Source organism: Phocoena sinus, chromosome 6 (genome assembly GCF_008692025.1).
Source record: "Phocoena sinus isolate mPhoSin1 chromosome 6, mPhoSin1.pri, whole genome shotgun sequence".
Taxonomy (NCBI): domain Eukaryota; kingdom Metazoa; phylum Chordata; class Mammalia; order Artiodactyla; family Phocoenidae; genus Phocoena; species Phocoena sinus.
This window is the reverse complement of record NC_045768.1, coordinates 20009979-20031961: the sequence shown is the minus strand read 5'-3', so window position 1 is coordinate 20031961 and position 21983 is coordinate 20009979. Positions and strand designations below refer to the sequence as shown.

At 45.8% G+C, this 21983-nt stretch overlaps 1 protein-coding gene across 3 annotated transcripts in view; it reads left to right on the top strand.

Moving 5' to 3' along the window:
- ZNF618 (zinc finger protein 618) overlaps window positions 1-20453 on the top strand; it is a 271355-nt gene extending 250902 nt beyond the window's left edge. For all 3 annotated transcript variants that reach the window (XM_032635484.1, XM_032635485.1, XM_032635486.1), the window contains 2 exons: window positions 11927-12028; window positions 12714-20453. In XM_032635484.1, the coding sequence (XP_032491375.1) occupies window positions 11927-12028; window positions 12714-14230 (1619 nt within the window). In that variant the 3' untranslated portion in view covers window positions 14231-20453. The remainder of the gene's footprint in view (window positions 1-11926; window positions 12029-12713) is intronic.
- Window positions 20454-21983: the final 1530 nt, after the last annotated feature.

Below are 21983 nucleotides of genomic sequence, written 5' to 3'. Positions count from 1 at the left end.
TCAGTGCAGGGACTTCCCTGGTGGTCCAGTGGTTAAGAATATGTGCTTCCCGATGCAAGGGGTGCGGGTTCAACCCCTGGCCGGGGAACTAAGATCCCACATGCTGCACGGCACGGCCCAAAAATTTAAAAATAATAATAATAAAATAAAATCAGTGCAGAGCTAGATTGGCTGCCATGACACGTGAGTTCCAGTCCTCTCTGACCGATGTGTCTCTATACCACGTGACCTCAGGCAGGAAACTTTGTCGTGCCCCCCCACTCTGAGTCTCCATCTCTAAAACAAGGGCACACAGACCTGCAATCTCCAGCTGCCCTCCTTACACCAAGGTTCTGTCTTCACGTGTCTCACAGCTCCTGCTTGCCTTTGCTGTCAGCCATCCTACACCAGGGAAGGCCTTGAACGCACTCAGAGCACTTAGACTTGACCCCGTGGGGAACCAGTAGCCAAAGTTAGAAGGATGCTGGGGACCACTGCCCAAGCACAGCGCTTGGGCCCGAGACCCCCACGGCCCCATCTCTGCTCCCTTCTCCTCTGAAACCCTCTGCCCCTCTGCCGGCTCTGGAAGCTGAGCCCTAATTAGGGAAGAGTCTGGGTGCCAGGGCCTCTCTGTCCCTCAGGCAGTCGGGCGGAGGCCATTAACATGCAAATCAAGGGTGCGCCTGTGGGTGCCCCACCTCCCCCAAGCATCCCAACTTGTTTTCCGAGAAGAGCTTTGGGCTGCTTTGTTCTGGTTCAGTGCTGGCAGAGAATGCCTTGCCGGCAATCCAGTGCAAAGCCAGGCTGAATCCCAGCCAGGCTGAGTCGGGATTAAAGGATTGACTCCATAGAGAGAAATTAAGCGTCATGATCTGCGCAGTTCACCGCGCTGCTGATAAGGGGGATCAGCCTCGAATAACAGCAATCTCATTAAGAGGCTGCTGAATGGCACAGGGTAATTCCCGCTAATAAACTTCCCGTCTGCGCTGTAGGAGAACCTGCCTGGCCCCCGGTGACAGCTTAGGAGCAGGTTTTGGCGGCAATAATACTAAAGATAGCTAACACTTAGTGAGCGATTACCGTGTGTCAGGCCGGGCTCCTCAACAAGCTGGCTGGCATTATCATCCCCATTATACAGATGAAGAAACTGAGGCTCAGAGAACATAATCGCTGGCCCAAAGTTGCATGGCTCGTAAAAAGCACCTCACATCGTTTGAGTTCTTACGTATTAGCTCATTTGATCCTCAGAACATCCCTCTGAGCTGTGTCCACATTAGCTCGCCTTTATAGATAAGGAAACTGAGGTGAAAAGGGCTAAGTAGAGAAAATGGAAGCACATATTTTGGGCAGAAAAATGTCACTTAAAAATTCCTTATCAATAAGAAAATTATTAGTCCTGTGCAGCAATTAATGATTTAAATAATGATCATAATATTTAAGAAATATAAACTGTTTCCATAATGTTTTGCCTCCAGAATGCAATAGCTCATTTCCTCAACTGCTATCAGTAGGGCAGACGCTTTGATTTTTTCCCAAGTTATAGTGCTGTTTGGCTCGTGTTTAGACGTGTGCGTTATGCGGTTCATATTAGTGCGCTATTTCTGTGTTGTTTATTTTTTGTTCTTTTAATAAAATGTGTACATTTCAAAATAAAATAAAGTGGCTAAGTAACTTGTCCAAGGCTCTGCAGCCACAGTGCGAGACCAGGATTCCGACCCTCCCGTGAACTCCGGAGCCGGTGCTCTGAACAACCCCCCTCTTCAACAGGGTAGATGGGGTGGAGGATTAGGGATGGGGGAAGCCCCCTCAGAGGTCATCTCTTCTAGCCTCTTTTCAAGTAGTCGGGGGACTGCAGCTAAGTGAGGCCTGGGGACTTTCCCAGGAGGCAAACAAGTTGGCAACTCAGAGTGGTAGGATTTGGGAATGGCCACATTTAATTTCTGATCCCTTTGAGCTACTTCACCTCTCTGGGCATCGATCTTCTCATCTGTAAAGTAGGCTCATCGCCATTCTCCACAGGCTGGGTGAGGGTTCTGGAGATGATGTGTGTAAAGTATTAAGGGCTATGGCACATTCTAAAATAAGACTGAATAATGCAGTTTTCTATTTTTCTGTCCCCTGCTAGAAACAACTGCTTTCTTCTTTCTGCAACTGGTCCCTCCTTGGGAGACAGCCTTTATTCCAGCTTTGCATCCCGCCCTTTACAGATGTCTGTGTATCTGTACGTGTGTGAGCGTATGTATCTGTGGTACGTAGGGTTAGCCACACTGAGTAAACCTTGTTTCCAGCTCAAGCTATAGATCGTTTACTGAGTACCTCACCCATTTAGCAGCATTATCTGTGAGATAAGGAGAAAAAAAGTTTTTTTAATAAACCATGCTAGACATCATTATCTAATTAGAGGTTGAGTAATCCCAATTTCAAGCCTTGCAGACAGGCAGAGAATGAGGGAATCGCCCTGCAGCTTGCCCAGCCCCGGGATTTTGGAAGGAGGAGGGGAAACTGAGCCCTAGAGGAGTGAAGTGCCTGACTCAAGGTTATAATACTCAGCCAAAGCCTGGTTCAAATCCCGGGCTTCCAAATCTCTGTACTCTAGCAGAGAAAGTCAGTAAGAATGGCTGCTGGTTTCCATTTTAAAATTTGTGTTTCTCTTTTTTACACGTGAGGTCTATTCACTAAAGGAAATTGGGAAAATGCAGAGAAATTACAAAATGAAGACTCAGCCATAATCTCACTACTCAAAGTTAGCCACTGTTACTTTTTTTTTTTTTACAAATATTTATTAAGTATATATGGTGTACTGCTATAAAGTGAATGGTTTTTTGTTTTTTTATTTTTGGCTGCGCTGGGTCTTCGTCGCTGCACGCGGGCATTTCTCTAGTTGAGGCGAGCGGGGGCCACTCCTCGCCATGGTGCGCGGACCCCTCACCGCAGTGGCCTCTCTTGTTGAGGAGCACGGGCTCTAGGCACGAGGGTTAGCAGTTGTGGCTCACAGGCTCCAGAGCGCAGGCTCAGCAGTTGTGGTGTGCAGGCTTAGCCACTCTGCAGTATGTGGGATCCCCCCGGACCAGGGATCGAACCCGTGTCCCCTGCATTGACAGGCAGATTCTTAACCACTGCATCACCAGGGAAGCCCAACTGTTACTCTTTTAATGGTTTCTTTTCAGTCTATTTTAAAATCAGATTTATTGAGATATAATTTACATAAATAAAATTCACCAGTTTTAAGAGTACAGTTTGATGTGTTTTGATAAACGTATAGTCATTTAACCACTATCACAAGCACAATGTATAGTGTTACCATCGACCCAAAAAGTTCCCTTTGCAGCAAGTCCCTTTCCCAGGCCCCCACCCTGGCAACCACTGTCTGCTTTCTTTTGTTATAGTTTTGCCTTTACTGGAATTTTGTATAAATGGAATTATATGATATTTAGTCATTTGTGTCTCACTTCTTTCACTTAGCATACTTTTGAGACTCATCCATGTTGTTCTGTGATATCAGTATTTCTTTTTATTTCTGAGTAGTATTTCATTGTTTGGATATACCACAATTTGTTTATCTATTCCCCTACAGATGGACATTTAGGCTGTCTCCAGTTTGGGGCTATTACGAATAAAGCTGCTGTGAATGCCCAAGTGCAAGTCCCTGTGTGAACATTTTTTTTTTTTAACATCTTTATTGGAGTATAATTGCTTTACAGTGTTTTTAACTACTAGGTAGATACCTAGGAGTAGAGATGCTGGGTCATTTGGTCACACTATATTTAACCTTTTAGGGAACTGCCATACTGTTTCCTCAAGTGGCTACACCATTTTTACATTTCCACCAACAGTGTATGAGGGGTCTAGTTTCTCCACATCCTTGATAACGCTCGTTATTATCTGACTTTTTGATTATAGCCATTCTAGTGCATTAAGGGATATGTCATTGTGATTTTAATCTGTGTATTCCCGGTGACAAATGATGTTGAACACTTTTTCGTGTGCTTATTGGCCATTTAAATATCTTCTTTGGAGAAATGTCTATTCAGATCCTTTGCCCATTGTTTAATTGGGTTTTTTGTTTTTCTATTATTGAGTTGTAAGTGATCTTTTTATCTTTATATACGAGGGCTCTATAGATATGTGATTTACAAATATCTTCTCCCATTCTGTAGGTTGTCTTTTCACTTTCTTGATGCTATCCTTTGAGGCACAAAAATTTTTGACGACGACTACCTATTTTTTCTTTCATTGTTTATGCTTTTGATGTCATATGTAAGAAATCATTGCCTAACCCAGGGTCACAGAGACTTAACTCCTCTGTTTGCTTATAAGAGTTTTATAGTTTTCACTGTTACATTTAGGCCAGTATTACATTTTGTGTTAATTTTTGTATGTGGTATGAGGTAGGGGCCCAGCTTCATTCTTTTGCATGTGGATATCCAGCACCATTTTTTTTTTTTTTTTTTTTTTTCAGTACGTGGGCCTCTCACTGTTGTGGCCTCTCCCGCTGCGGAGCACAGGCTCCGGACATGCAGGCTCAGCGGCCATGGCTCACGGGCCTAGCCGCTCCGCGGCATGTGGGATCTTCCCACACCCGGGCACGAACCCGTGTCCCCTGCATCGGCAGGCGGACTCTCAACCACTGCGCCACCAGGGAAGCCCCCAGCACCATTTTTAAAAAGACTATTTGTTCCCCCATTGAATTATCCTGGCACCCTTGACAAAAATCAATTGACTGTAAATGTGAGGGTTTATTTCTGGATTCTGAATTCTATTTCATTGATCTGTACGTCTGTTTTTGTGCCAGAAGCACACTGTCTGGATTACTGTGACTTTATAACAGCTTTGAAATCGGGAAGTCTAAGCCCCCCAACTTTGTTCTTCTTCAAGAGTGTTTTGGCTATTCTGTGTCACATAAACTTTAGGCTCAACTTGTCAATATCTGCAAAAAAGACAGCAGGACTTTTGATAGGGATTGTGTTGAATCTAGATCAATTTGGGGAATATTGCCGTTTTAACAATATTGTCTTCCAGTCTTTGAACATGGGATGCCTCTTCATTTATTTAAGTCTTCTTTGAGTTCTTTCAATAATGTTTTTAGTTTTAAGTGTACAAGTCTTATACTTCTTTTGTAAATTTATTCCTAAGTATTTTATTCTTTTATAGGCTCTTATAAATGGAATTATTTCCTTACTTTAATTTTTGGAGTGTTCATTGCTAACGTAGAGAAATATAATTGATTTTTTTTTAGTATATTGATCTCATATCCTGAAACCTTGCTGAACTTATTTATAAGTTTTAACAGTTGTGTGTGTGTGTGTGTGTATTCCATAGGATTTTCTATACACACAGTCATGTCATCTGTAATCTGTAAGTAGAGATAATTTTACTTCTTCCATTCATGTGGATGCCCTTTATTTTTCTTTTCTTTTTTATTCTTTCTTTCTTTTTTTCTTTCATTGACCTGGCTAGAACCTCTAATACATGTTGAATAACATAGAGTGGACATTCTTATCTTGTTCCTCATCTTAAGAGGAAAGTTTTTCATGTTTAACCATTAACTATAATGTTGGCAGTGGGTTTTTCATAGATGCCCTTTGTCAAGTTGAAAAAGTTCCCTTCAATTCCTAGTTTGTTGAGTGTTTTTATCACGAGAGGGTGTTGGATTTTTGTCAAATAATTTTTCTGCATCTATTGAAATTATCACGTGGTTTTTGTCCTTTATTCTATTAATATGGTATTGATTTTTGTATGTTGAACTAATCTTGTATTCCTGGAATAAATACCACTTGATCATGGTGTATAACCTGTTGTATATGTTGCTGGATTTGGTCTGCTCTGTTTTATTAAGGATGTTTGTATCTATATTCCTAAGGCATAGTGGACTATAGTTTGTTTTTTCTTGTGACTTCTTAGTCATGTTTTGGTATCAGAATAATACCTGCCTCATAGAATGAATTGAGAAGTGTTCCCTCCTCTTCTACTTTCAGAAGAATTTGTGAAGTGTTCTTTTAACTTTTTATAGAATTCACTGATGAAGCTATCTGAGCCTGGGCTTTCCTTTTCTTTTTTATGGTCGGTGTTTTGACTGCTAATTCAGTCTTTTTAATAGATCTATCCAGATGTTCTACTTCTTGAATCAGTTTTAGTAGTTTATGTCTCTCTAGGAATTTGTCTATTTCATCCAGGTCATCTAATTTGTTGGAATACTGCTGTTCATAGTGTTTCCTTATAATCCTTTTTATTTCTATCAGATCAGTAAACTTGTTTTTTTTTTGTTTTTTGTTTTTGATGTCCTTTATGAGGTTGAGAAAGTTTCCTTCTCTTCCTAGTTTGCTGAGATTTTGTATCATAGGTGGGTATTGAATTTTATCACATTTTAAAGCGCATTTATATCTATGGAGATGATTTTTCTTATTTTTGTTTTCCTCTTAGTAAAGGGAATTACACTGATTGGTTTTCTGTAACTATTCTATTTCTGGGATAAGCTTCATTTATTCATGATATGTTATTATTTTTATTTTTTATTTTTGGCCACTTGGCTTGCGAGATCTTAGTTCCCTGACCAGGGGTTGAACCCGGGCCACAGCTGTGAAAGTGCTGAGTCCTAACCACTGAAACTGCCAGGGAACTCCCATGATGTGTTGTTATTTTTATATATTACTATATTTGGCTTGCTAATAGTTTGTTAAGGATTTTTGTGTATATGTTTATGAAGGATGTTGGTCTGTAGTTTCTTTTCTTGTAATTTTTTTCTCTAGTTTTGGATCAGGGTAATGAGAGCCTTATAAAATGATTTGGGAAATGTTCTTTCCTCTTCTAATTCTGGGAGAATTTGTTTAGAATTTGTATGATTCCTTCCTTAAATATGTGGTCAAACTTTCCAGTCAACCCATATGGGAATTTTCTTTGTGGGAAATTATGTAAACTATGAACTGAATTTCTTAATAGTTATAGAACTTAAGAAATTTGAGGTTACCTGTTTCTTCTGGAGTGAACTTTGGTACTTTATGTTTTTTAGGGTTTTTTTTTTTTTTTTTGCCTCACTTAAATGGTTGAATTTATTGGCCTAAAGTTATTCATAATCATTTTAATCCCTTTGATATGTGTAGCATCTGTAGTGATGTCCCCTTCTTTTACTCCTGCTACTAATAATTTGTGTCCTCTTTTTCTTTCTTTAATGTTTCCTGTTAGAGGTTTGTCAATTTTACTGATCTCTACAAAGAATTAGCTTTTAGTTTCATTGATTTTTCTCTACTGTGTTTATCCATCTTCTGTTTCATTAATTTCTGCTTTTATCTGTATTATTTCCTTTCTTCTGCTTATGTTAGACTCAACTTACTCTTTAAACTTACTCTTCAGATCTCTTAGTGTAGAAGCTTTATAACACTGATTTTAAATGTTTATTCTTTTCTAATATAATTATTTAATGTTATAAATAACATTTATTTAGATGTATCCCACAGATTTTGAAATGTTATGTTTTAATGTTTAGTTCAAAACATTTTCTGATCTCCCTTATGTTTCTTTGACCTATGGGTTATTTACAACTGTGATGTTTAATATTCAAATAGTTGAAATTTTTCCAAATATCTTTTTGTTGTTGATTTCTAATTTAATTCAGTTATGGCCAGAGACTATACTTTATATGATTTCAGTATTTTTCTATTCCACCTCCTTTTTCTGGTAATCTAGTTACATGTATATGGGACTGCTTGATGTTGTCCACTCTGTTCATTTACATTCAGTCTTTTTTTCTCTTTTCTCATGAGAGTAACAATTACTGAGAGAAGACAGTTGAAATTTCCAGTTGTGGGTTTATCTATTTCTTTGTTCAGTTTTCTCAGCTTTTGCCTCATGTGTTTTAATGCTCTGTTATCACTTGCACACACACTTAGGATTAGTATATATTCTTGGTGATTTGACCCCTTTATCATTATGTAGGGTCTCTTGTTACCCCTGATCATATTTCTTGTTCTGAGGTCTGTTCTTTCTGTAATACTATCACAAGCATCTCCACCTTTCTCTGCATTACTGTTTGTATGGTATACCTTTATTTAACCTTTTACTTTTAACTTATCCATGTCTTCATATTTAAATAGGTTTCTTATAGATAGCATATCATGGGGTCTTGCTTTTTTATTAAGTATGACAATGTCTACTTTTATTTGAAATGTGGAGACCATTTAAATTTAATGTGATTTCAGTATTATTGGGTTTAAATCTACCATTTTCGTATTTGTTTACTAATTGTTTCACTCGTTGCTTATTCCTTTTTCTCTAATTTTTTGCCTTATTTTGGACTGAGAATTTTTTATGGTTCCATTTTTATCTCTACAATGGATTTATTTGCTATAACTGTTGTTTTTTTTTATAGTCTATTTGGGTTTTGAACTATGCATTTCTAACTTATCAAGTCTACATTTAAAGGCTATTATCCTTTTCATATTGTGTGAAAAACTTTCAACACAATCTTCTATTTCCCCTTCCTAGTCTTTCTTCTATTGTTAACATATGGTTTATTTCTACATGTAATTACCACAATTCATTGTTATTTTTTTCCAGTGAGCAGTCAGTTATCTTGTTAAAGAGATTAAAAATGAGGGAAAACACTTTTTATATCCATTCATGTACACTTTCCAGAACTCTTTATTTCTTTCTCTAGATCCAGATTCTTATTTGATGTCATTTTTTCTTTGGGGGGGTGATGTCATTTTTTTTTAATACCTAAAGAACTTCCTTGAACATTTCTTAGAGTTGCAGGTATGATTTTTTTTTTTTTTTGGTCCTTATTTTACCTCTATTTGTGAAAGATAGTATCACTGGATTTAGAATTCCCTTATTTTATTTTTAATTTTTTGTGTTTTTTTTAAATTGAAGTATAGTTTATTTATAATGTTGCATTCGTTTCAGGTGCACAGCAAAGTGATTCAGTTATACATACATACATATCTTTTTTTCTGATTCTTTTCCCTTATAGGTTATTACAAAATATTGAGCATAGTTCCCTGTGCTATACAGTGGGTCCTTGTTGTTTGTCTATTTTATATATAGTAGTGTGTATATGTTAATCCTAATTGATCCCTCCCCGCCTCTCCTCTTTGGTAACCATAAGTTTGTTTTCTGTGTCTGTGGGTCTGTTTCTGTCTTGTATTGATATATGAGTTCATTTGTATCATTATTTTACATTCCACATATAAGCGATATTATATGGTATTCGTCTGGCTCACTTCACTTAGTATGATAATCTCTAGGTCCACCCATGTTGCTGCAAATGGCACTATTTCATTCTTTTTTATGGCTGAGTAATATCCCATTGTATAAATATAATTTATATGATATAAATTTAGATTATAAATATAATATAAATATCTTCTTTATCCATTCATCTATCGATGGACATTTAGAATATTAGGTTGACATTCTCTTTTAATACTTTGTTCTGTTACCTGCTGGGTCTGTTGTTATTCTTGTTCCCCTGTACTTAATTTTTCCCCCTCTCTGGCTGCTTTTAAGAGTTTCTCTTGTCATTGGTTGTCAACAATTTGGTTATGATGCTGTGCCTTGGTGGTGTTTTCTTTATGTATTTCTGCTGGGGGTCAACTGAGCTTTTAGAACCTGGGTTTACGGTTTCATCCAATTTGGAAAGATTCTGGCCATTTCTTCAAATGTTTTTTCTGCCTCACCCCCTTTTTCTGGGACTCCAATTATATTTATGTTAAACTACTTAACATTGTCCGTGCCCCATTTATTTATTTTCATTCTTTTACTCTCTCTGGTTTTCATTGGGTAGTTTTTTTGCTCTGTCTCCAGCTTCACTGATTTTTCTTCAGCAGCTGTTGTAAGCTCCTTATTGGCTAATTCCATCATCTCTGTCCTTTCTAGGTCTGTTTCTATTGATTGGTTTGTCTCCTCATGTTATAGGTCATATTTTCCTACTATTTTGAATGCCTGGTACTTATTAGATGAATGACATTGTGAATTTTATAGTGTTAGATGCTAGATTTTGTATTTTTTAAGAGTATTAAACTTGGCTTACAGTTTGTTACTTGGGATCACCTTAATACTTTGGAGGCTTGCTCTTTAAATGTATTAGGGCAGATATAGTGGCTTAGTCTATGGCTAATTTAGCCCCATAGTATTTCTCATGCATTGAGGTCTTTCCATTCTGGTTGAGGGGATGCAGGTGATTTCCCCCACGTGGGAGCCCTGGGAGTTATCAGCCTACTGCATTTTAGTGATTCTTTCCCTATAGCAAAGGCTCCAGGGAACCCCATTGAAATCTCCAGAACTCTCTCTTTTTGTAACTCCCTCCTCTTTGGTACTTTTCCCTGTAAATTCTAGCTGTCTTGGGCCTGCCTGAACTTTAATCTCTGTCTCTTCAAGGGGACCGCTGGGCTCTGTTCAGTTCCCTGGTCCTACGCAGCAGCTTGAAAACTGCTTCCAGGCAGTAAGTAGCACAGTCAGAGAGCTCACCGCATTTGTTTCTTTTTCTGGGATCAGACCCTGGGTTGCCTGTATGAAAGCAGTCGTATCATCATGATTAGCGGTTGTTTGCATCTGGAGGGCAGAAGTGAAAGTCCCCTCCCCATCTTTTTTCGATGCATAGGTTTGTTTGTTATTTGACTTGTGAGTCTAAAATATGTATCTGTAAATAATACATATGACATTATGATTAGAGCTTGCTTTTCATTACCTTATGCGTTTTCCCATGTTGCTCCAGTCTACATGACCACCTTTCTAGTGGTTGCAAAATATTCCTTGAGTGCACGTCCCAGAGTCCCTTGACTAGTCTTGCAGGTCTGACTGAATATGTAGAAGTTGGGGAAGCCTCTTCTCTAGGTATGAATAGTGTGGCCTTGACCTCTAAGGCCTGATGCCTTTAACTGAGAAGAATGGAAGAAAGATGTCTGGCAACCCTGAACAGAGGCCACTGACCCATTCATATCCTCAGGTTGTGAATTCTACCTGTAAGATGATGTCTCAAGGAAATACACCCACAACAACAGCCAAAGAGCACAGAGAAACAATATTAGAGTATTAGGCAAGTAGGTTCGTAGCAGAATAGTAATATTGTAAACGGCACAGCCCAGAAACTTAGGACTTGGAGTGTAGTTAAGCAGTTTGTGGAATATTGTGTGATAAAAGACTGTGTGGTCATTTGTGATGACAGGCATGTAACTCAGACCATTTCCACTCAGATATGATCTTACAGAAATGTCAAGGAGTAACCGTGCCTAGAGTATGGCACCTGCCCTTTACTTAAAACTGAAAACGGCTGCGTACGCACACGTTAACAAAAATTAGGGAAATGCAGGGAGGAGGCAACTGGGAACCAGGGGACCTGGGATGTCCGTCCCAGCTCTGCTGCTGGTTTTCTGTGTTTTCCCGGGCAAATCCTTTCCTGTATCTAGACTTTGGTTTTCACTTCCTACATGTAACGAGGGGGTTGAGAATTGTATACTTTATGTCATATAGGGCTTTGGTTTTGTTGTGTTCATTTAAGTTTAAAATATACTAAAAAGATGAAAAGGCACACTTTAAAGAAGCAAGAGTGTGAGATGCTTTTGGCCTCTTGGAGTGTAATGGGCACCCCCTCCCGGGTCTCAGAGCTAGAACTTTGTGCTTGGGGGTATTGGGGGGTGCCTCCCAGCCAGACTCGGGACACAGCGGTTCCCATTCCCTGAGTGCTTACACCGTGCTGAGCACTGTACCCAGCTCTTTTCCTGTATTATCTCTTGTTAGTCCTTCTGGCAATTGTGTGATCATCTTCATTCTTCCGAGTGATGAAATTGAGGCTTTGCAGGCCTCAGATAGCTGTCTTAGGAGCCCGGATCTGAACCCAGGCCTGAGTCCCAGAGGCCAGTCTTGCCTCCACCCGCACGCTCTAGTTCTCCTCGCCCGGGGAGCCGGCAGGCCTCTTGCACTTCAGGGAAACACACTGTCCCCTTTGTGCCCGCAGCGGACAACGAGAACAACATCGCCTCCAACCAGTCCCGATCGCCCCCTGCTGTCGTGGAGGAGAAGTGGAAGCCCCAGGCCCAGAGGAACAGTGCCAACAACAGTAGGTCTTTCCTGGGCGGACCTGGGGGCTGGTGGAAGTCTACTACACCCACCTCCAGAGACCTCCCCCCCAACCCCAGCTTGTTCCCCTCTGCTCCCACATCCCCACCCCTGTGTGTCTCCCGTGGTGGTGCAAGACCACGCATCATGGTTTCCAAAGCACTTTCATGCCTGAGACCTCATTGGTGGGAATTCTGACCTCGTGGGATGGACAGAGGCGGCCTGGGGAGAGGTGATCTGTTTGTGGTCAGAGAACACAAATTAGTGACAGAATCAGAATTGGAATCCAAATCCACTCTCCACGATTTCTCTTGTCTGCTTTTTCCTGACACTGTGGCCTCGTGTACCTTATTCACTAGCGACCCCTGTGTTAGAGGCCATTCCTATATTGAGGAAGAGGTTAGACTGGTTGGCTTCAGAGGTCAAGGTGAATGACATGCAACAAGTATTTGCACACATATCACTACAGTCTATTCCCATGCTCACGGCAGGCATTACTAATCAATCACAGAACTTTATTCCTGTGAGACTGTCACATGTTAAAGACTGCCAAGACCATCAGTTTGTGTGCAAGATGAAATCTATTCATAATTCCTAATACTAGATGCTTGAGTATTAGGCCACTGCCAGACCAAGGAGCCTTGACTGGCAGGGTTAATCACACCTCTCTTTGTGTCCCCTGCCAGCCACGACCAGTGGTTTAACACCTAACAGCACGATCCCCGAGAAGGAGCGGCAGAACATCGCAGAGCGGCTGCTGCGGGTCATGTGTGCCGACTTGGGCGCGCTGAGCGTGGTGAGCGGGAAGGAGTTCCTGAAGCTGGCCCAGACGCTGGTGGACAGCGGCGCCCGCTACGGGGCCTTCTCAGTCACCGAGATCCTGGGCAACTTCAACACGCTGGCGCTGAAGCACCTGCCGCGCATGTACAACCAGGTGAAGGTGAAGGTGACGTGCGCCCTGGGCAGCAACGCCTGCCTGGGCATCGGCGTCACCTGTCACTCGCAGAGCGTCGGCCCCGACTCCTGCTACATCCTCACGGCCTACCAGGCAGAGGGCAACCACATCAAGAGCTACGTGCTGGGCGTGAAGGGCGCGGACGTTCGCGACAGCGGCGACCTGGTGCACCACTGGGTGCAGAACGTGCTGTCGGAGTTCGTGATGTCGGAGATCAGGACAGTGTACGTGACAGACTGCCGGGTGGGCGCATCCGCCTTCTCCAAGGCCGGCCTGTGCCTTCGCTGCTCAGCCTGTGCCTTGAACTCGGTGGTGCAGAGCGTGCTGAGCAAGCGGACGCTGCAGGCCCGCAGCATGCACGAGGTCATCGAGCTGCTCAGCGTGTGCGAGGACCTGGCGGGCTCTACCGGGCTCGCCAAGGAGACCTTCGGCTCGCTGGAGGAGACCTCGCCGCCGCCCTGCTGGAACTCGGTCACGGACTCGCTGCTGCTGGTGCACGAGCGCTACGAGCAGATCTGCGAGTTCTACAGCCGGGCCAAGAAGATGAACCTCATCCAGAGCCTCAACAAGCACCTGCTCAGCAACCTGGCCGCCATCCTGACGCCGGTGAAGCAGGCGGTCATCGAGCTGAGCAACGAGAGCCAGCCCACCCTGCAGCTGGTGCTGCCCACCTACGTCAGGCTGGAGAAGCTGTTCACGGCCAAGGCCAACGACGCGGGCACCGTCAGCAAGCTCTGCCACCTCTTCCTGGAGGCGCTCAAGGAGAACTTCAAGGTGCACCCGGCGCACAAGGTGGCCATGATCCTGGACCCACAGCAGAAGCTGCGGCCCGTCCCGCCCTACCAGCACGAGGAGATCATCGGCAAGGTGTGCGAGCTCATCAACGAGGTCAAGGAGTCCTGGACCGAGGAGGCCGACTTCGAGCCCGCCGCCAAGAAGCCCCGCTCCGCCCCCGGCGAGAACCCCGCCGCCCAGGAGGACGACCGGCTCGGGAAGAAGGAAGTGTACGATTACCTGCAGGAACCCCTCTTCCAGGCCACCCCGGATCTCTTCCAGTACTGGTCGTGCGTGACCCAAAAGCACACAAAACTCGCCAAGCTCGCCTTCTGGCTCCTCGCGGTGCCGGCCGTGGGGGCCAGGAGCGGGTGTGTAAATATGTGTGAACAAGCACTTCTCATCAAAAGGAGGCGGCTGCTCAGTCCAGAAGATATGAACAAACTCATGTTTCTGAAATCCAACATGCTTTAAGACTTCCGGGTGAAAAGAAAGAACAAAGAAAAAAGAAGAGAACGTTAGGAAAAAAAAAAAAAAACCACACAACACTGTCGCAAACAAAGAAAAAGGAATTTAAGTTCTAAACACTGTGGACCTCATTATAAATGCCCCCTGGAAACTTAAGTGCTTTTTTCAGTGTGTGTGTGCATGTGTGTACACAATCACGCGTGCGCACTTTGGGCGTGGGCGGCTCTGTGCTCATCTGTGTGGCCGCAGAAGTGTCGCACACGCATGCACACACATACTCCCCTGGTGCATGTATGCACGCCTGCTCGTGGGCGCGTGTGCATTAAACTGGGCGTGTCAGGAAAGCTGAGTGTTTGGGAAAGAGGGAAGATGTTTCACCTCCTTTTCTCAGTAAGGGGGCTTTAAAAGACTCCATTTTCAGGTGCGCAGATTGGTAGAAAACTGACAAAATGTTCAGGCAGCTGAGATCTGAAGTGACTTGACGCTCTCTGTCCTTCACTCTGTGGTCCCCCTTGCCCTCCATCCCCCTCCCCAAGCCTTCCTGACCCTATTGCACCCCACCCCTCCCCGGCTGCCCTGCCATGGATTCTCCAAACTGCATCAGATGGACAGCTTCTGCACTGGACTTTGTTCTTGTACACCTTCAGGGCATTGAGCTGCTGCCTTCGTGACACCCTTGGGTGTCGTGGGGCAGCCGCCTTAGAAACACACCTATCTATCTCCCCAAATCAGGAAAGGAGACTTTAAGAATAGAAAGCTGACCTTTGGCTTTTTAATATAAGATAGAAAAAAAAGACATTTTTCAAAGAAGTATAGATACTGTCTCCACTCCTTAATAATTTTTTTCCTAACATTTTAGCAGTTTTTACTTTTTTTTTTTCAAATTTGATTTAGGCTCTGCTAGGAGGCACTGAATGTCTGTAACTTATATTTTGGAGGGGTTTTTTTTGTTTGTTTCTTGATTGCCCTTTTTGTTCCTCAAGTCACACTGTACACTAGTTCATCTCAGTGGTATAGTCAGGACCCTAAGGTTTTTATTAGACTTCCCTGTACAGTCCAGTTCTCCTGTATTCGAACAGCCAAGACCATGAACTTGATTGTGCTGTTTGGAGACCAGGAGTGAGGTTGGAGTCACAGGTTTCACAGACGTGGGGTTCGGTGGAAGCCATAGGGAAGCATGTGGCTTAGGAGTTCTCCCGAATGTAAGCAGAAGACCGCCCTCCTGGCTCGCTGTGTCTGGTACTGCGAATGTCTGATTTCTATACCCAGAGTGCATTACACTGCTCGCCACGTCACTGACCCTTCCAGCTCCGCAGGGACTCCTGAGTGGATCCGTGTTCACGTCCATCACACCTCAGACCCACGGCCTCCTCTCCCCAGGACCCCGGGAATTCCGGCGGGTCCGCTGCCCACAGCCCTGGGGGGTCCCCACGCGAGCCTCAGCCCTCCTTCTAGGACAGTAGTTGAGCACGGTGCCTTGTGGGCCAAATGATGGATGTTTTGAGGGTGAAATGGCATTAGGCCACATTCAACTTGATGCTGTGAAAGATGTCTTTAGGCTTTGTTTCTCTGTGAGCAGTTTAGGTTCCACACACGGCCTAAATGCCAACAGGGTGACCCTTTCCCCTCTGAAGGGGTGGTTCCGTCAGGATCAGTGCTCAGCCTCCCACCCCACCTTTCAGTGAATGAAGTGCTGGTGGTCCCATATCCCCCCAGTGCCCACGACTGTGGGATAGAGATAGTTACACCAAGGCTGAGGATGTCTACCATCTTGGGGGTTGACCGAGTCCACTCCATCCCTTGCTAGTAACAAAACATTGTTCAACTGTGAGATACCTCGACTACAAAAGGCACTGTACAGCGTCCCTCTCCCCCCGGTCCGTGGCAGTAAAGTTGGGGAAGTAAAGTTGATTTGAAAACTCAAGGCTTAGGATCATGGACCAGAACACTGTCCCAAGCGTCAAGCCTGCTCACTTTGCCTCGTGAGAACTAACCCTCCCGAGTCTTGGACACACTGAAAGGCATCAAAGTGGGCCGTTTCCCCATTCACTCCAGCAAGCCATGGTCTCAGGAACCACCATGCCATTTCCTCTCCCGGAGAAGTTCTGGGTATTAACTCCACGGCACTTCCAATTGGGGTCACGCCGTCAGAAGAGCCTCCATCTGCACTGGACAGTCACCTCGTGTCGCTTCCTAGAGTATATGGGGGCATCGGCAGACTTTTCAATGAGACTTTTGGGGGCATTCCAGAAGGTGGCTGCAGGGTTGCTGGTGGGTGACAGATGCCTACAGCAAAAGGCCTCCAGCTTTGCTTTGCTGCTGGGGAAGGGTCCATGACCTGGCACTCTGAACCACATGGGAGGATGGGAGCTACCCGTCCTGTGTGGTCAGTGGGGGCCAAGCCTTGGAGCCCATCCTCCCTCTTCTTAGAGCGGAGCCGTGCTGGTGTTGCCTCATTATGGGGCCACTCAGTTAGCAAACAGGCATTTCACTTTCTTGCAAAGCCATCAGGACCAAGCCCTGGTATCAGCGTTCTTCTCTTCAGAAAAATTTAAGTCTTAACTAAATTGCAGTTATCTAGTCATATGTGTCACCTCCTGTCCTGTTCGTCCTTTCCACCTCAGTTCAATCCTTAGGGCTTGGCGTGCTCTGCAGATGTGATGTGAGTGCCACTAGGTCTCGGAAAGCTGTCTCCTGGGGCTGCCTCATCCAGATATGGGAACAAGGTGGCAGGTAGTCATTTCTCTCTTGCGGCCTCTGGTTCTTCAGAAACTCGTTGCCAACAGGAAAGGCTGTACCAAGGTGCCCCCTCCATCTGCTTACTCATGCAGACAGCTCCCGTAGTGCAGAGCCCGTTGCAGTGAACAGCTTAATAAAACCCAAAGATCTCACAGGCCCAGCCACTGGCCCCTCATCTCCAGCAATATCCACCCTATCCAAATTCTAGCTCAGCCAAAGGATTGAGGTCGGCTCTTCCAGTTCATCTCCCGGCCCCTAGCCTGGCATTGACCTTTGGAAAGTTTTTGTCTTCTGCCTCCCAGTTCTGTGACCACTAGAGGACTTTACAGCTCAAGGCGGTTGCCTGCTGACTTGGACACAACTTGCCTGAACCATGTGGATCCCAGGATAGAAATGGCCTTTGCGTTGACATGCACAGACCCCAGAGGGCAGGTGGAGAAAACACACCTCCACTCTGCAGGGTTTTCCCCCTCATCTGAGGTCAGTTGGCTTCACCACCAAAGCCCAAGCCAAGGACCATAGCCTCGTGGGGGTCCCTCAGATTTGAAGTAACTGGGGGGGTCTCGGCTCCACCAAGAGCAGCGGTACCATCCCAGTCGCTGTGAGTGGATGCCCTTGTGCCGACTGGTTCTTTTTCCCCGTGCCCAGGTCCACCAGCCAGGCCTCCCTCCAGATGGTAGTTAGAAACCAGGAAACGAAACAGAGGGGCCACTGGGCAAAGCTCCTTTCTGGCCACACTTCATCTTGGGGTTCACGGCATAGAAAGCCACCTCCTGTGTCCACGGGCGAGGACGCTTCGCCGCCAACCTGCCTGACAGCCTCATGCTTGGCGTTCGGGGTTTGGCTCTTGGCTGGGAAAAGGGTGGTGAGGTTTCCTGGTGAGGAGAGGACAGTCCGGTGACACAGTTGAGAAGTTCTGCGTCTCCAGATGTCTGGGAAGGACTTTTTTTGACACCGGCTCTGTAGGCTGGCAAGCGTCTCCTTCAGTTTGCTCCTTTCTCTCCTGCACTTTCGAGAAACACCAGAGAAAAACTCTGCAAGGCGTGTTTTCCACTGTGAAGCAGACCCTCTGCCTTTAGGGGTCCTCTAGGCTTGCGCCTGGACTTGGACTAGACTCCTTGGAAAGTGGGCACCTGAAGAGCTGTCAGGGATGCAGCGTGCATTCTTGGGGGCCACAGGTTCACAAGAAAGGTTTGGAATGAACCTGGGATGCGGATGGAGAAGGGAGGTCCTGTGAGCCATGGCCCAGAAGGGGACAGTACCTGGATGTTGCCATGACAATGGATGTGCTTGCAGAGACGGGAAGAGGAGGCACCCAAAGCACGGCCGGCAGTCTCCTCCTGCCCCCTGAGCCGGGCAAGTTCATAGCTCTGCCCCTTGCCTTGGGCACAGCGACAGAGCCTCTGTCCCTGGGGCGTACCTGAGGGAGGGCTTCTGGAAAGGCTGCTGGTTTAGATGAAACCCAGAGGCCAAGTAAGGCTCAGGCTGTCCCCTGGAGACAGTGGGTGGAGGGCTCCTGTCTCGGCCCCCCTCTATCCAGCCGGGCCAGTGGGAGAACTGGGAAGGGGCCTGCCCCCTCTTCACTGTGGCTAATGTTTGCTAGGCCAGTTATGGTGAACCAATGATACAGTGTTTTCCCTTTTCTGTTTCCCACCGGGTTTCCCCTTTTCAGCGTTTTCTGGAGGATGTTGTTGTATTTCTTCCTCTGTCCTTTGCGTTTAAGGATCGTGGTCAGCGGAGCCCCGCCATTCCCTGGAGGGGCACCTGTTCCTGCTCTGATGAGGGTGAAGGGCATCGGGTTACTGTTTGTTAATATTCATGCCCCTGCACCACCACGGGCGTCGCTTTAAAGGTTCAACTGCTGTACAGAGAAGGATTTGCTAAGTTTGCAGCTGGGTGTCAGCATCGGGACCCATAGGGGCCCTCCCCACCCATGCGTCCCACTGGGCACCTTGACTCTTCGAACCAAAGTTCCTTTTAAAGGGGCACAGCCCAGCCTGGTCCGCAACCTCAGGGGCCTGGGATCCCTGTGGCGCTTCCTGAAGTCCAGCTTGGCAAGAGACCATGGTGGGGTCTGAGGCCAGCCGGAAAGGGGGGCTCTTCCCACAACCCAGGTGCCAGCCGGTCCCTGCCTGGGACCCTTCCCTCCCACCCAGCCAGGGTGGCCGGGTCCCAAAGCGGTGAGCAAGCTCGTGGACTGGCACGGGGCTGGAGACAGAGGGACCTGCGGGGCTGGAGGCTCCCAGACCCGCTGGGCAGTGCGTCCAGGGCCATTCAGATGCCGAGCATCAGGAAATCATTTTGTACAACCACCTGAAGCAGAGATATTTTTTAAAAAGCATAAATTATTTTCAGTTGTTTTCTGATGATCCTTCCTTTTTCTTTTCCCCGTAACTTTGCGTCGGTGATTCTTTCACATCAGGTAAATCTTGAGAAAGCCTTGGTGCCCCTCCCTCCCAGGCCCCACTCAGTACCCATGCGTGTGCACCCTCATCCTTTCTCAGTAGTTAAGACGTTCTAGGCAATACCATAGGCACAGCTGACTGTGTCTCTCTCTTCGAGTGCAAGAAACTCAAGTCATCTTAAAAAAATACAAAAAAAAAAAAATTTACAAAAAAACAAACACACAAAAAATATCTTTTTTAGGCCAGAGTTTTCTACAGGTATTAATGAATATTTTTCTTAATCCTTATAAGTTTTATGTGTTTAATATTTCTTAATACCGGTAGCATTAATTTATACTTTTGTAGCAACACAATATTTTTATAAACAGCCAGTGCTTTGGCTCAAGTCTCCACAAGGGGTTTATGCAGGGTTATCTTGGGACCCTGTGTACCATGTACTGTATTTAAAAAAAAAGTTACCTAGTGTCACCCTTGCTGTGTTAATTAACAAAAGACGTTGTTTGCGGTCTCCTGTGTCGTTGGTGTGGACCCAACAGTTCTCCAAGGAGTCACATTGCATGGGGGTTGAGTTGACGGTTCCTGTGATATGTAAACCCCCGAGACCAAACTTGAGGGTTTATTTAGGCTTTTCTGTTTGTCCTTTGGAGTTTTGGTTTCATTTCGTTTTGGTACCGTTTCTCCATTTACGGCCAAATCAGTTTTCTGGTGTTTAAAACTTTTACTGATGTCAAATGGAGGAAAGGAACAGGAAAAAAAAAAAAAAAAAAAAGGTTTTTACAAAGTAATAAAATTTAAAACTGAGCTGTTTAAATGTTGCTGTTTTTACCTGTCTGTTCTTGTCCAAAAGTGGGACATTCCCAGGGAGAAGAGGAAGGTTCCACTTGGTTCCTTAAATCACCAAAAGCCCCCACCCAGAAATCAGCACCCCCTACCCCCCGAATTCTTGCAACATTATTTCCTGGTTGGTTGATGCCAAGGTAAAAAGACAGACATCCTTTTAATGGTTAGAGAGGATCAGTTGCTTAAATGATTTCATGTCAGTGTTGTATTTATGGTTTTACAATAAAACAACCTTTAGGAAGATGGCAGTGCGTGGTGTTATTTCTTGGGTTGGCATTGGGCCATGTCATCCAGGTAGGAGCAGGGCACTGGTGAGTAGAGATGGACAGAGGCAGAGATGTCACCTGGGGGTGACAGAGCTGGAGTCCATCCCGAGGGGATACTACGTGAGGTTGGGGTTAGCTCCTCGGAGCTCCCTGCTGACCTCAGGCAGGCACCAGACCCAGGTTGGTGGTGTCTGATAAATAAGGGAGGGACACGGCCACAAGAAGACGTGGTCTCTGTGGGCCTTGTTGTGAAACACTGTCCCAGCGGAGGAAGGATGGATTTGGTCCGAGTCCTACAGGCCCAGTGCCCAAGGGACACATCCAAGTTCGCCTTGGCCACCATCATTTATGTGATGTGTGTTGTGTAAACCGTCCGTTTTCTGGGGAAGAGTGCCCGTAGATTGTGCCAAATTCCTGATGGCATCTGTGACTCAGAAAGTTAAGAATTAGCGGGAGCTGTGGAGACACATTTCAGCCCAGTGTCTGGACACACTGTCCCCAACACAGGTCAGAGTGGAAAGCCTGCCTTAGGAGGAGAGGCTCTCTCCATCCCAGGAGAGGTTCAGGCAAAGCTCAGACGCCTGCAGTGGGTGTGAACCAAGCGACTGGTGGGCCCGCCGGGCAGCCAGACCAGGTAGCTCGGGTGCCCTCCTTCCTCTGTCCTTCTGAAGCTCTGCGTGGCTTTCCCACGGTGTCCCCTTCTCTGATGCTTCCTCCCCATTTGCTGGCCACCGACCTGCTGCCATCCTCCGAGCCAGCACCCCAGACAGCTCTCCCACTCCCTTCAAGACGGTGTGGCCTTCCTCCCCCACCTGCCTGAAGTCAGCACACCCGTCTCCTAAGTAAAGCACACGTCCAAGTTCGTCTTGCCCAGTGGTCGTGTGTGTGAAGTTTGAAGCGTTGTGTATTGTCTGTCCGGGGGAGAGCGTCTGTGGCTTTGCCAGTGGCATCCGTGACTCTAGCCAGTGCCCTCCACGGTGGGCTGCGGGGGCCCAGCCGGGTGGACTTGCCCCTCTGCTGGCCTCGACCCGAGCCTCACACTCCAGACACGCACATCAACGCTTGGCTTGGAGAGTCGAACTGAAGGCAAGTCGTGGAGAGAAGACGCCACCAGAAGACAGCTGTGGCCAGAGTGGGCAGGGAGGGTGACAGCTTCCCCTAAAGCAGGCCTGCTGCTGCCAGAACAGCTATTCAAAGGTAAAACCACGTCCGGCTTCATCCCTGTCCTCAACCAGAAACGGGTGCTCTCCTCAGAGAGGACGTGCTGCTCGATGAGCCAAACAAATTCCATCAAATCGCAAGGATGACGGCACGCATTGGCCGAGAGCGGGCCAGCCTCCCCGGGGCATCAGCCCTGCCCTCAGAACCCCCCTTCAGTGGGAGTTTCCTGCTGTTCAGTGTACCGTGTGGACATTCCTGAGCCAGCGGTTGAAGTTTAATCAAGGAGTTTCTATTGGCTCTAAAACAAAAGTCTAGAGTCCTGCTGGAGCGGGAAGACTCCCCCGCTAG